The sequence below is a fragment of the Condylura cristata genome, unplaced genomic scaffold (assembly GCF_000260355.1).
Source record: "Condylura cristata isolate star-nosed mole 26May11 unplaced genomic scaffold, ConCri1.0 scaffold00018, whole genome shotgun sequence".
Taxonomy (NCBI): Eukaryota; Metazoa; Chordata; class Mammalia; order Eulipotyphla; family Talpidae; genus Condylura; species Condylura cristata.
Genome location: NW_004567119.1, coordinates 21829674 through 21843465, shown reverse-complemented (window position 1 = coordinate 21843465; position 13792 = coordinate 21829674). Strand labels below are relative to the sequence as shown.

The 13792-nt window shown below is 62.2% G+C and overlaps 2 protein-coding genes across 5 annotated transcripts in view; both read right to left on the bottom strand.

Moving 5' to 3' along the window:
• HR (hair growth associated) overlaps positions 1-9342 on the bottom strand; it is a 20992-nt gene extending 11650 nt beyond the window's left edge. For 2 of the 4 annotated variants that reach the window (XM_012726940.1, XM_004685413.2), the window contains exons 1-4: positions 9287-9342; positions 3359-3980; positions 1448-2098; positions 43-829 (exon numbers count right to left, since the gene is read on the bottom strand). In XM_012726940.1, coding sequence (XP_012582394.1) covers positions 43-829; positions 1448-2059 — 1399 coding nt within the window. In that variant the 5' untranslated portion in view covers positions 2060-2098; positions 3359-3980; positions 9287-9342. Of the gene's footprint in view, positions 1-42; positions 830-1447; positions 2099-3358; positions 4055-6097; positions 6174-9286 lie in introns of those variants that run through there. The other 2 variants (XM_012726943.1, XM_012726942.1) reach the window with 2 other exon arrangements.
• A 505-nt stretch (positions 9343-9847) lies between these two features.
• Positions 9848-13644, bottom strand: REEP4 (receptor accessory protein 4). The gene is made up of 8 exons (XM_004685412.2): positions 13226-13644; positions 12327-12399; positions 11864-11940; positions 11658-11778; positions 11217-11330; positions 10713-10848; positions 10414-10568; positions 9848-10330 (listed from the first exon to the last, which is right to left on the bottom strand). Exons 1-8 carry the CDS (start codon positions 13255-13257, stop codon positions 10265-10267), a joined length of 774 nt encoding a protein of 257 aa, XP_004685469.1. The 5' UTR covers positions 13258-13644; the 3' UTR covers positions 9848-10264.
• Positions 13645-13792: the final 148 nt, after the last annotated feature.

Sequence of the window (13792 nt, the reverse complement as noted above, 5' to 3'; positions counted from 1 at the left end):
CAGTCCCCACTCCCCTCCCCAAGTCTCTCCCCACCCCCTTACCTCTGGGATGTGCATGTTGTTCCGCCTCCACCTTGTTCCCAAAGGACGGATCCGGCACCTCCTGCCAGCCTCTGGCCTCCTGCCCCGCATGGCCTGGGAAAGGGTCAGGTGGGCGCTTGGAGGCTGGGCTGCCCACTGTCCCCTGGACCTCAGGGCTGCTTGCCCTCTTGAGAGCCCGAAGTGGGACTGCCGTGCTCTCTTCTCCAGTGCAGCCGCCGGGGCACCCAAACTGCTCCGAGTGTCGCGTGAGCCATGTCTTCTTCAGTTTGGTGTGATGGCTGGGGGGGCAGGCTCTGGGGGCGGCAGTCTTGTTCACGTCCTCGCTGGAGTCACTGGGTCCACTGGTGCCCACATCCACATCCTCCTGGCACTTCCCACAAGGACTAAGACCTTCATCCCTAGCAGGTGGGTGGGAGGAACAGCAACCCACCTGGGTGACAGGAGGCCCGGGAGAGGGGCACCGCGGTGTGCTTGATGGCCCCAGTTGGTACCCGGGGCTTCCACTCCCTGGTACAGCCCAGAAGTTGCCAAGAGTATGGACCAGGCCTGGGGGACAAGTTCCCCAGGGGGCCCGAGGAACAGTGTCTGGGTGCCCCAGGAGAAGTGGGCAAAGATTTGCATGCCTGCCAACTCCTGCCTCTGCATCCCTCTGGTGGAATGAGGGGCGTTCTATGCCTCCAGTTCGCTGGAGATGCCCACTGGGGGCTAAGCCCAACAACCCAGGTTCCGCAGATGCCAAAGGCTCCTTTGCCAACCTGAGAATGCTCGGATCCTTGTGGTAAAAGCCCTAAAGAGAGGAGAAAGGGTTAAGCTAGTGCTGTCTTTGACTCTGGGGCTCAGAACCTGCAGAACTGATGGTCACGGGTGGGGGTGTGTGGGGGGGGGTTGGGGGGTTACACCCTGTGGCCTTAAACACTGACGACTCTGCCCACGTAGCGGTGAGCCAGAGCCTTCCTCCCCAGCATCACGTGAACCTCCCCTGGTCGGTGGCTAGATAGCGATGCCTGGCACAGCCTGAGGAACTCCAGGTTCTGGTTAGATCGCCTGATGCCCTGGACCGTACTGCTTTTAAAATACTTCTCATCTCTAGGCGTGGGGGCTCCCTGTGGGAGAATCACCCTGGGCACAGACATCCCTCCCACTCCTGAACAGAGGGCCTGGTCTGCCCTCCCAGGAGACAAGATCCCAGATCCCAGTTTCCAGGTTCTTGTTCTGGGTGGACACTGGGTGAGTCACTCTCTGGAATGCCCCAGGCTGGGAAGACAGCATGGCTCTGAAGCAGAGCTGCTTAGGGCTGCCTTCTCTTTTCATCACAGTGGAGGGCTGAGTGGTGTGCCCTTGGCAGGGCCAAGAGCTATTCTGTGTGGCCTGGGCCCCAGGTACCCTCTCTTCTCCCAACACTCACCTTGTTGCCTAAGCTAAAGGCCGAGGGCATTTTGGGCTGCCCCCCTGAGTACACCCAGGGGTGTGGGGCCAAGGGCCAGTCACACGGACGCTCTGGAGGCAGGCTGGACACTAGATACGGTGGCAGGCAGGTGGGCACCCAGAAAGGAGCTCGTTCCAGGATCTTGGTCTCCAGAAGGAAAGGGCAGTGCAAGGGCCGGAAGGCCACAGGATCGCTCTTGGGATGGCCACCGCTGTGCTCAGGAATTAGAGGGCCATAGCGAGGTGGGCACGCCGACCCACAGAACGCTAGTGGATGGGTAAGCATCGCCTCCTTCCAGCGCAGACCCTCCTTGCCGCCCAGCCAGCCGGCCTTTCTTTCTCCATTCCGGGGTCCTTCACCCTCTACCAGTGGGAGCACATCCTTGGGGCTCTGGGAAAAGCCAGAGGGAAGCCAGGAGTCTGGGGTGCTCAGGACACCCCTCCAGAAGGGCGCAGGCTCTCCCAGGCACAGCGCCCCGCGGTGTAGGCCATCTTCCAGCGGGATCTCCCGCTCCTGTCCCAGGATGCCATTCTCAGAGGCTGTCTTCTCCCAGATCGGGGTGTCCTTCAGGAAGCTGGGCGTACTCTCCATCACTCTCCTGCCCTCATGGGGCTCTCCCAGAGCGGGTCCCTGGGGCATAACCACCATTGCGTGAGTTTTCTGGGCACGTGGCTCAAGGACCCTACTGCCTGGTACAGAGTGGGCACCGCCCTGGCATCACCGAGGCGGCTCAAACCAGTAAGGCAAGGGTCACCCACAGCTGGGCTTTCTGCTGCCTGCCCACAAGTGACCCATATGACCTGCCTCAGAGTGGGAGGTCACCCCTTCCCTGAAACGTCTGGCCCACCGAGGCCAGCATCCCGCAGCAGAGGCTGCCATGTCTAGAATGCCACCCCCACCCCCCTGACCTAGCAGGCCCATGCTGAGGCACATGGGTAGAACCCAAAAGGTGAGCTTGTTGGAAGGAAGGCACAGCACTGGCGGGTAAGGCTGGATCCTGGCCCTGACCCAGTCACCCACTGTTTGACCTCGGGCAAGTATGCTACTCCTCCAGGCCTCAGCGTCCCCTTGTAGAAAAGTGGGGCTGGAAACTGGCAGGTTTGGAGGCCTCTCCCCACCCTGCAGTCTGTAGTTTTGGGGGTACTGCTTGCCCACCCCACCCCTCTGCCCCACCCAGGCTTGCAGGAGTGGGAAGAACAGGCAGGGCAGGCTGGAGTCGCTGGGGAGAGTTGCCAGCCAGCGTGGCTGGCTGCTAAATCTCTCCACACCTGGTCAGCCCAGAGCTGCCACCTTCAAGGGCTCTACAGTTTCTTGGCTCCTGACACGGAGTCCCGGCACTTGTGCCACTTGTGTCTGGGACTGGGATCTCCACCACTCCCGGGGAAGACGGGAGCCAGCACAGGAGAGGGGTTAAGAGGCCTCAGCTCGGAGGGTCAAGCTGTCGGGTCCAGCCAGCCGCCGTGCCAGAGCCACCGGCAGCCGCTGGTAACGCAGCCTGTCGAGGGGGAGGGAAGGAGGCGGGGAAAGCAGGCTGGGCCGCAGAGAGGCAGAGGAGGGAAAATTGAACGTGCGTGCAAAGGACCGGGATGACAGGTGGCACCGAGCGCGGCAGAGCTCTCGCAGCTCAACCCCCTGCCAGCGCAGCCCCCGAGGCTTCTGGGTGAAGCCCCAGAAGTGAAGTGGGGGAGCCGTGACAAAAAGAGCGCTTGGGTTTTCTGGGGTCACCGCTCCCGACGTGGTCCAACCCATCGGGCATCCCAACGTTCAGATCCAGCCCAGGCGAGCATGGAGAACTCACTGTCCACGCAGCGCAGCGCGGGCAGTGCCCAGAAACGACCCCTGCTGGAGTCCCCAGAAGGCGCGGCCCGGGCGCCCCCTCTCGGCGCTTACCTGGGCTTCACGGGCCGGGCGCGGGGCGGGCGGCGGCGGTCGTCGTGGCCAGCGCCGGGTGCCTGCTCCCCATGGGCCGGCTCCGGGGCCTCCCGGTCGGCGGGCGACGGCTCGTTCTCCCGGTCTCTCTGCTCAGCGCGCTGGCGCTCTCTTTCCCCCGGGGCGGCGGGGGCGCTCTAGGGCCGCAGGTTGGAGGGGTCGGACTCCGGGATCTGCAGGATGCGGCACACGGCGCGGATCGGCCGCACCAGCTTCTGGGCCGAGGCCGTGGGCTGCGCCATGGGACGCCGAGACTCCGTGCTGCGCCGCGGGGAGGGCCGGGCCGGGGTTAGGGAGCGGGTGCCCCCGGAGGGAGAGAGAGAGCCGGGCCGGGGGGAACGCGCGCCCCGGATCGGAGATGGCCAAGTGGGGGGGATGGCCGAGGGGCCGGGGGAGGGGGTCGAGCCTGAAAAGGGGGCCGATCCCAGGACCCAGAGAGAGGCACCAGCGAGGGCGCAGCGCGGCGCAGCGCGGCTAATGGAGGGAGAGCGCAGCGGAGAGCGCAGCAGGACCTCTGATCGCCATCGCCAGACGCGCAACTGAGAGTGGGGAAGCTGCTTCGCCGGTTTCCTCCTCCAGCACCCTGCGGGAAACAGGAGCCCGTGATTCGGCGGCCCCGCCTGGGCCTGCCCCCTCCAGGGCCCCGGGGGCTTCCGCCAACGCCCCGGCGATGCCACCGGCTGCGCACGGGGAGAATGAGCCCTTTGTTCCCCCCTCCCCCCCGCGGCACCCGGGCGCCTGCCGAGAGAGGCTCCCCCGGGGCAGCGTGCCAGCTTCCCAGCCGCCCCACCCTCCCGTGGGCCCGGCCCCGGAGCCTGGCAGGCGGGCAGCACCCCCACTATAGGTGCCAAACCCGGGAACTGGAGCAAAGGGCGGGAGGGGCCGGACCAGGCCACTGTGGGGCGGGGTGCCCCCCGGGGTGCTAGGGTGGGGTGGCTGGGAGGGGGTAGTGCCAGAGCTGGCAGGGGCAGTCGGGTTCTCACGGGTCAGTGATGGGCGCTCTGACCCACGCCAGCCGGCCCTGTGCCTGCTGGACCACTGCTTCTGGTCCTCTCCAACATTGGCACATGAGCACACTTGGAGGGCCAAGTCTGTACTGTTTGGTCTTCACCTGGCCAAGCTACTCCTCACTATACCCCACCCAAGCCCCCTCCCAGGGCCTGATGGCACCGTGTCCTGCATCAGCCTTCTGGGAGGGCCCAAGTCTGTCTCTGCTCTAAGCGCCTTGGTCTCACCAAGGGTCCAGAGAGGAGGGGGAGCCAGACGCCCTCCACCACCTGTTCGCCCAGCGTTGGGGGGGGGGGAGGGGGGTCTTCCCCATTCCGGGTGTCTAGTGCTTCCAGACCCAGCCCTGGAGAGGAGCCCATGGGAGTGGCTCCTGGGAGGGAGCAGAGAGGAGGAGAGGAAATGGGAAAGCAGGGCACCCTCCACCCGAGGAAGCATCCCGGCTCCTCTGCGGGGGTGGTTCCAGAGCACAGACACAAACAGACAGATTCAAACACACACAGACAGATTCAGACACACACAGAAACCCACACGCCCAACGGGCTCTTCCCTTCCCCTCCGGCACCCACCTCCCACCGGAGACTCCTCTGCCTCCTTGTGGAAGCCATCCTGGGTCTGCCTTCACCCAGCCTGGGACAGGCACACCACCCCACCCACCCCGCCCCCTCTTGGAGATGAGTTCTCCAAGGCCTCCAGCCTGGTCCCAGGTCACACCACCGTCCCTGGAGAGGGAAACCATCAAGAGCCAAACAGCCAACTGGGAAGGAACCTGCCAGGAGACCAGAAGGGTTCGGGATCCTCCTGTCCTCCGTCAAGAGGGGGTACCGTGGCTAGGGCCTATGGCCGCTTCACCCAGCGCCTTGCCTACCCCCAGGGGCCAGCTTCATGGGGGGCAGGCTGGTAGGGGTTGTTTACATGACTGAGTTATTAACACTCCCTTCCAGCCTCAGCTCCCCTGAGGGGTGACCCAGACCTGGAGGGATGGAGGAATGATTGTGGAGGGTCTAACCCAGCCCCCAGTCCCCCATTTCCAGACTAGCTTTAGGGTGCGGATGGTGGGCTGGGTGTGCCTGTGGTCCTGCATCTGTGTTCTCTGGCAGCCAAAGCTTGTGGGAGAGCCCAGGGGGTGATTCCTGCGGCTTGGGGCCTGGAAGAGGCTGGGCAAGGCAGGGTGGGGGCCCGGGCCATCAGGCCCCTGAGGGCTTGTTCTGTCAGCCCTGAAAGGTTGGGGACTGTCCCAGGAGAGCAGCAGAGACAGCTCCCCACCCATGTCTGTTTTGTCCGGTCCCAGCCTCTGGACTAGACCAGAACTCTCAGGACAGACTCCTGACATACCCAGGGTGTCATGGGAGGAGTCAGGCCGGGGAAGGAAGCCCCTCTCCACCCTCCACCAGCTCCCCATTCTGCTCCACAGGCCCACAGAGCCCTTGGAGCGGGCTGTTCTGTGCCCGAGGACCCAGCAAGCTGAGGAGACACACAAAAGACACAAACAGAGAAAAAGCCACACAACGCGTGGACGCAAGACTGGACTGGTGGATAAAGGCAAGCTGAATAGCACCCCCAGAGGCTCGTGGGCCCACCCAGCCCCACGCCGACCCCTCTCGCACCCACACACACACCCTGCCTCTCGCATTCTTGCTGACAAGCTGGCTCTCACCAGCCAGCTGCCCTCACCCTGTCCCCAGAGACCCTTACCTGGGCAAGCACAGTGCCCCTCTGGTGGAGCAGCCCCCTGCCCAGGGAAGGCAGCAGGCGGGGGCGGGGAAGGAGCCCCGGAGAGTCAGGCCAAGCTGCCACTAATCCGGGCGGGGAGAGGGGGGGCACCCACGTCAGAGCGGGGACTGCCGGGTGGAGGGCATCTGAGGACATCCCCTCCCACACACGCGGCCGTCTGGGCACCTAGCCCTACTTCCCCAGCCCCTACATCCTTCAGACAGCTGAGGCTGGCCTCCCCCACCCCGCCCCCTACCCTTGTGGCAAGGACTGGGGGTGGGGGCTGGGGGAGGGGGAATACCAGGCAAATTCTCCCAGGACCTGGAGGAGGAGAGAGGAAGGGAAGTGAGGAGATGCTTTTGGAGCCAGGAGGAAGCTCTCAGTGGCCGCCTCCTCCCCCCTCCCCTCTCACCCACCTACCCACATCCCTGAACTAATTCCTCTTCTCAGTCCCCCTGTCCCCAACACCTCCCACCCCCCACCCCAGGGCTCTCCTGAGCAACCCAAGCCTGGTGGAGAAACTCCCTCACTCTGCTCAGTCTCGACCTGTGCCTAGCAACCCCTGGCCTCAGCGCTCCCAAGCCATGGGCCTCAGCCTCCTGCCCATCCAGTGGACTTCCCAGTCCCTGATGTTGGGCTGCTGGACCAGGAAGGGGGGAGCCCCGGTGCTCATCTCCTCCACCCCTTCAAGGGTGGGGCAGTGTCGGCCAGAACTCCCCAACTCAGCCTGGGCTGTGTTGAAACAAGGGACTAACGGCTCCACAGACAGGAGAATGGCAGTTAAAAATACAGCAGTGCCAGAGGCTGCAGGGAAGGGGACCAGCCCATGGGACCACAGGCCAAGAGGCCAGTGGTGAAGAGGGACAGAGAGGAGCCACTGAAAGTCAGGCCACGTAGAGGCACGCGGTCCTAGGGGCTGGCCTAGCGTACCTCATCTACCTACCTGGTGCCCTGCTCAGAGCCTGGCACTCTGTTCTCAGCCACTTGGAACAGAAGCCCAGCCTTTAGGGCAGGCTTGCCTTCCCCTAGGGGCCAGGACAGAAGGATGGGGAGCAGCCCCATTAGAGGGGATGGTACTGGACAGAGGGCGTCTGGGTGATTTGAGGGGTAGTGCAGACTCAGGGCAGGCCTCCCCATACCAGTGCCCCAGCCTCAGCACCACATTCGGGGCCGGAAATGCCCCAGGACTTGGAGTTCTCCAGGGTCCTATCCCCTGGCTCCAGCATACCTCAGCAGGACCCATGCAATCAAGAAGCCATTCCCCTAACCCGGCTCTTTAAGGGTCTCTCCAAGCGCCCAGGAAACAAAGGAGATGGCCTGCGTCCTCATGGACTCTACGTGCACTCGATGCTTCTGCTCTTTTACCAGCAAACATTGGCCAAGGCCTCCTATGTGTCAAGCCATGTACTGGGCCTTTGGGGTGACTCTCAGGGCAGTGGGGCTTGGTGACAAGTGGTTACAGGTGCTTCCAACCCCACCCTGCAGCAGCCCGGGGAGCCTCAAGGAGGAGATGATGCAGGAGCCCAGAAATGGCTTCTTAGTCACACACGCATGACAATGTTTCATTTTGGCTAGTCTGGATACAAAGGTGAATAAATGCAAGGCATTTTTGTGATGCCACAGAGAGAGAAAAAAATGACGATTGCTCAAGAGGTGAGGGGGAGAAGGCACTGAGGGCTTCCTGGGGGAGGTGATGTCTGAGTGGGGTTCAGAGGGCCTAGGAATGGGACAGGGGGTTGGTGGGAGAAGAGCATGTCAAGGGAACAGCATGAATGGGCTGCCTGGAGTCATGGAACAGTCTGACTGATGAGCTGGGGAAGCTGCCCAGGGACCCACTGGGGAAGGGAGGGGTGGACCATGGTCACACCCACAGTCCATAGCGTCTTATGCCCAGAACAGGGTGAAACAGCCAGAGCTTGAACCTTTGGAGTTGAGGAGGGGTTGGTGAATCAGGGGAGCCTTCTAGGGGAAAGCAGATCCTGAAGGAAGGGCCTGACAGGCTGACAAGGACAGACTGGAAGTCAGGAGAGCCACAGCTCGAGCCGGGGCGGGAGGCTGGCACCGGGGTGTATGATGTACTGAGGAGACAGGCAGGAGGAGCAAGGCTCAAGGCAGGAGCTGAGGGGCAGCGGGGGTAGGAAAGAGCCTGGGATGTGGGCAAAGCATCATATTGCAAGCATAATCCCCACACTGAGGAGTGAGCAGAGGCAGAGTTGCAGCCCTTGTGACAGTCCCTCAGCACCCCACTTCAGCCCTCCCCCCAACTTTCTCTCCATGCTTTTGTTTCATCACATGCTCCTCTGTCCTGTCCCCCCTGCTCGGGAGACAGAAGCCTGCAGCTTCTGGCAGCAGGCTTCAGAAGACAGAGCCCACCCACAGGCAGCATTCCAGGACAAGGGCTCTACCTCTTGCCTCAGTTTCGCCATCTGTAAGATGGGCGCAACGCCCCTACCTGACCACTTGTCAGGGAGGACAGAGGAATCATCTCTGACAGGGGCCCACTCTAAGGTCAGGCACACACGCCGTGTTTGATCCTTGCTGGTCTCCTCCGTGCCTTTCAGGCAAGACTTGTCTCCTTTCCCCTGGTTCGAAGCCCCATTCCACCACTTACTTGGGCAAATGACGTATCATCTCCTTCCCTATTTTCCTGTTTGTAAAATGGAGACAATAATCATCAGGAGACTACTGTGCGGCTAAGTAGACGCAGCCAGAGGCACAGAGCAGCATCTCCTGCTCAAGGCTGTCCCATTCCTGGACTTTGCATCCTTGATCTCACTACGAGCCTAACACCTGCTAGATGCTCATGAGAGATTTATTTTTTAATACATAAATGAGGAGATAAGGCAACACCACAAGGCCAGGGGACACCAGGGAGGAAGTCGTTGAGCAGTTGAGCACCAACGTGTGAGAAGCTAAACCACCCTGGCAGATTAAGAGCCTCCCCCAAGTAAAGCCTGGATAATCCCCACACTGGGAGTTAATCCACACCCCTCGGGCCACTCCAGGCTACACTCTCTCCTCCCATCCAGTGCTCTCCCAGGAAAGGAGGAGCAGACACAGGGCTGGGGGAGGAGAAGGGCCCTGGGACACTGGGCCAGACCAGCATCCAGGCACACAAGCGGGCGGAGCCCGCCCAGGCAAAGAGCCTGGGTCTCAGAACAGAGGCCATACCGTGGATGGGACAGGCTGCGGAGCTACCACCTGAGCAGCAGGATGGGTCCTTGGAGGCTGGGCCAGAGCTCTGCAACATCCCTCCAGCCAGCCAGCAGCCAGGCCCCTGCAGGCAGGGCTCTGGCCAACCTCCAAGCCCCGCCCTCCTTGACCTGGAAACTGGGGGCAGCCCAGAACCTGGCCGCTACTGCCCTCTCGTGGCCACTCCGCAGTGGTACGACATCCCCAGTATAAACCTGAGAGTTCAGGGTCTGGGGACCCCAAACGCCCCTGAAGTCCACCTCCCCAGACCTAACCCGTGCACAGCTCCAGTCACTTCCTCCTAGGGCTCCTCTCAGGGCTGGTCCCCCAGCTCTCACATTTATGCCCTTCAGAGGCCCCCAAGAGCTTATCATGACCGTTGCATTGCAACTATTTGTCAGTCAATGGCTGTCTCTCCCAGAAGATGGGGCTCATCTGGCATTTCTGTCTAAGCACATCCTAGACCAGATCTGGCCACTTAGTAACATGCAGTGTGAGGACTGAGGATACAAACCAGGATAAACAGAACACTTTGCTGTGTTTATTTATCAAAACTTGCACAAAATCTGAGCTCATTCACCGACACAAAACATACAACCCGATACACACACAACGCCTTGGAAAAGGCCATCAAGTACTTTGAAGGACAGGAAGGAATGAACTTGGGCATCTGATTTCATTTGCAAGGGTCTGGGGAGAGTTCTGACCCCAAACCTGGGAAGGTAGAGAGATGAGAAAGGCAATAAATAGAACCCTGGGCCCGCCTGCTTTGGTTTATTGTGGGTGCATCCCTGGGCACAGCCTGGAAGCACCTGCCCTGGTCCCTAACCAGCAGTGGAGCCAGGAGGGCAGGACCGGGCTGGTACAGGCAGTCAGATGTGCAGCCAGAGGTCCCCTCCACACAGTTCCCAATGCCCTGCATGGCACCAGGGGAGTGTGGGTCAGGCACTGCCGGCCCTAGCTGTCCATGTCGGAGGGTATGGTCTTTTTCCTCATCCGAACCTTCAGGGAGCGTGAGGTGCCCTGGGGGAGAGAGCAGACACACGTGAGCCGTGCGGGCTGAAGTCAGAGCAGCCCGCGTCCCTCCTGTCTCCCTTGTCACTGACCTCCCGTATCAAGGGTTTCCTCTTGACCACACGCAGGCTCTGGCTGCGGCTCAAAGGCTTCTCTCGGGACCGGGCTGGTGGCTGAGGGACCGCCTCTGTATCTGACCAACACTCATCCTCGCTGTCAGTGTCCTGCAAACCCCCTGCCCGGTACCCTGTGTGCAGGAGAGAGCCCAGGGAGGCAAAGCTGGGCATGTGCCATCTGAAGGCTGGGGACCAGCCCACCTTCCTCTCGTCCCAGGAGAGCCACAGTTCACACAGGGAGCCACAGGGAGCTGCAGGCCTCTTGGCCCACTCACCGATGGGTGGCCTGCGGCGGGGTACCTGGTCCTCCAGGTAGAGTGGGTCCTGGTAGGTAGGGGCAGGGCCATCGGGAATGGCACGCAGGTCCTGCATGGAGAAGCTTCGCAGTCTTCCCGCCAGTGCCCCCTGACTCTGCAAGGGAGAAAGGGAGCCGCCGCATCACTGGGAGGGTCGGGGCCAGGGCAGCGGTCGAGAACCCGAGGCTGGCGTGTAGGGGACAATGAGGCAAGACCACAGGGCTGGAGGCAGCTCGGCACTTTCCAGCCCGGCCTCTGCAGCCCCAGTGGGAAACTGAGGCCCACGGGGCAGGAAGTCATTCAGCTGGTCCCAAGCCCAGCTCACTGCAGTCCCAGCTCCATGCCTCTGCCAACACCCCACCGCCACCTTTTGTCCCTGTTCCCTGACAGAGACAGCGGCTGTCTTCCAGCTTCCTGACAGAGGGGTGGAGGCTCTAGGGTAGGGGGGCAGGTGAGAGCTGGTGAGGCCTGGGCCCAGGACACCTTGGTGGCAGCCTGGACAGCAGCTGAAGCGGCAATGTTGAGGCCTCGCTTCCCAAAGCTGAGCACCGTCTCGTAGCTGCGCTCCTTGGCCTGCACGATGTAGGTGTCAATCTCCTGCAGACACAGGGGCGTAGAATTCAGCGACACAGGACTACAGGCCTAGAGAAGCCACCAGGTGCCACGTCTCCCAGCCCATCCACAGTACACCTGCAACCACACCAAAAACAGGGCTCCCTACTTGTCCCCAAATCCTCAACTCCCACATCTCAAGGCTGTTCCAGCCTCCCTCCATAAGCCCAGACAAACGTCCCAGTGGGTTTGCACACCCTTTGGGCACTCCCTTTTGGTATCCTCAGAAGAGGAAGGAAGCTAAGCCTGGCAGGTCTGCAGCTAAGATATCCCCAGTCCTTGGCTGGCTCCCTCCTGCCCTCCCCTGGGTACCTTCTCATGGCGGGACAAGGACGGGTGGACAAACTTGCGGTAGAGCAGGCTGGCCCCCTTGGTGTAGGGTGACAGCAGCCACAGCACGAAAGCCATCTTGATCTCATAGTAGAAAGGGAACCTGCCAGAGCGCAGAGGGGCAGGTCCGCCAGGGAGCCAGGCCGAGCTGAGCCACCCCTCCACAGCCCACAGCCCAGGGCCCATACCAGGAGATAAAGATGTCTGTGAAGGTCTCCACTGCCATGAAGATGGCAAAGACAATCCAGTACATCATCCACCGGACCTGGGTTGGGGGTGGGTGGCAGAACAGGTCAGAGGTCAGTCACTTAGCCTGCAAAGCCTACTCCCCTGTCCCTGGCTGACCCAGCCCAGAGATTCCAGAGAGCCTGTCCCACGGCATTCCCCTGGCATCTAGCTGGCCCTGCAGAGTTGCATCTGAGCAACTGCCACTCATTCCTGTACCCACCCCTGCTGGATTTCACCCTCAAGCTCCTGCACAGGAGCCCCCGTTGCCTGCTCCCCACTCAGAATATACCATCTGGTCAGAGCCCTGGAGAAGGAAGAGGTCAGCTTAGACCCACCTTGTCAAGTTCGACCTCACAAGCCCCCACACGTCTGTCATCAGACCCCACTTGAGGCAACCCTTCCGGCCCACTCCCCTGCACTCACATATTCACGAATATTCTTGGTCTTCACAGCCTTGTAGGAAGCATAAGCTGGGTACAGCATCCCAAACACCAGCCTGGAAGAGCAAGGGGGGAAGCAGAAAGGGGTATGCAGGGCCCTATCTCCACTCCCCTGCCCCCCTAAGTGGTAACCTCCCCCAAAGATTCCAGGTGGCAGTGCCTGCCTTGTTCTTCCCGCTTGGCTTGCACAACCTGTGCCTGAGTCAGTGCCCTGGAAGCTGCCTCCCCACCCTGCTGTTTACAAACATCCCAAGCCTGCCCAGGCCTGCACCCCTGGGTCCTGGGTGCATGATGGAGCGAAGCACACACAGCCACACAAGGAGGTGGGCGGGAGGCAAGCTTCTAAGCCGGTGAGAGCACCAGGCAGTCCCCTCCCAAAGACGTGCAATTAGGCTCGGGGCCACCAGACCTGGCATCGCCAGGCTGCAGACAGGGGTGTTTGAGCCAGGTGCTGGAATACTGAAAGGTAAAGAGTAGGACAGAGTGGGGAGGCTGCGGCCAGGGTAGTGAGTCACGTGACTGACAGATGGGAAGCAAGCACCTGGATTCTCCACCCACAACATGCCACAACACCATGTGTTTGCCAAGGGGCTGCCAACAGCCGGGCCGTGGTCCTCGACCCACGCACCTGTCTACGGTGTGTAAGTGCGTGTGTGAGGGAGGGGCCGCCACCAGTTTAGGAGGATTAGGGGGTGGGGAGACAAGCTGCCATGCTGCCTGCAGGCCTGAGGATCCGTTAACCCTTGCGAGGGGGTGGGGGGTGTTGGGCTGGAGAAGGTGCCAGGGAACTCAGAAAGCCTTTCCCACCACACGCTCCCAGCTCCCAACCGGACGGGGGGAAACACCCGGGAGTAGAGGGAGCAGGAGGGCGATCATACTCACACCACCAGGCGACAGATCATCCAGGACACCATCCTGCAGCCTAGGGGGCGAAGGGAGACCCCAGGAGGACTCCCAACGGGACGCTCACTCGAGGGCTAAAATGGGGCACCCAGCAGAGGCGCGGGACCACGGAGGGGCTGGGGCTGCCCACCGCCCGCTGCCTCCGCAGTGCGAGGAGCCCGAAGAGCCGGGCGGGGCGGCCGGGGCCGGGAGGCAGCCTAGAGAGCGGTACCGGCGGGCGCGCTCTCCCTCCCCGGCAGTTGCGGCTCGGACTCGCGCTTCCCGCCGAACCGGTGGGAGCCGGGCGTTCGGCCCTCGCCGCGGCGGCGCGGCAGGTCCCGGCCGGGGGGGCAGGTCGCTCTCTCGAGCGGGTCCCCGCGGTCCCAGGGCGCCCAGCAGCCGGCACCAGCCTCGGGGCGGAGTTTGCCACTCACTTGAAAGTTGCACGGAACTGGGCTCTGCCCAACCCCAGGGCTCGGGCGCTGTGCGCAGGCGCAGAGCGGGCCTGGAGGGGGCGGGGCGAGGTCAGCGAGGCGAGAGGCCGGTGCCTTAAAGGGGCGGTGCGCT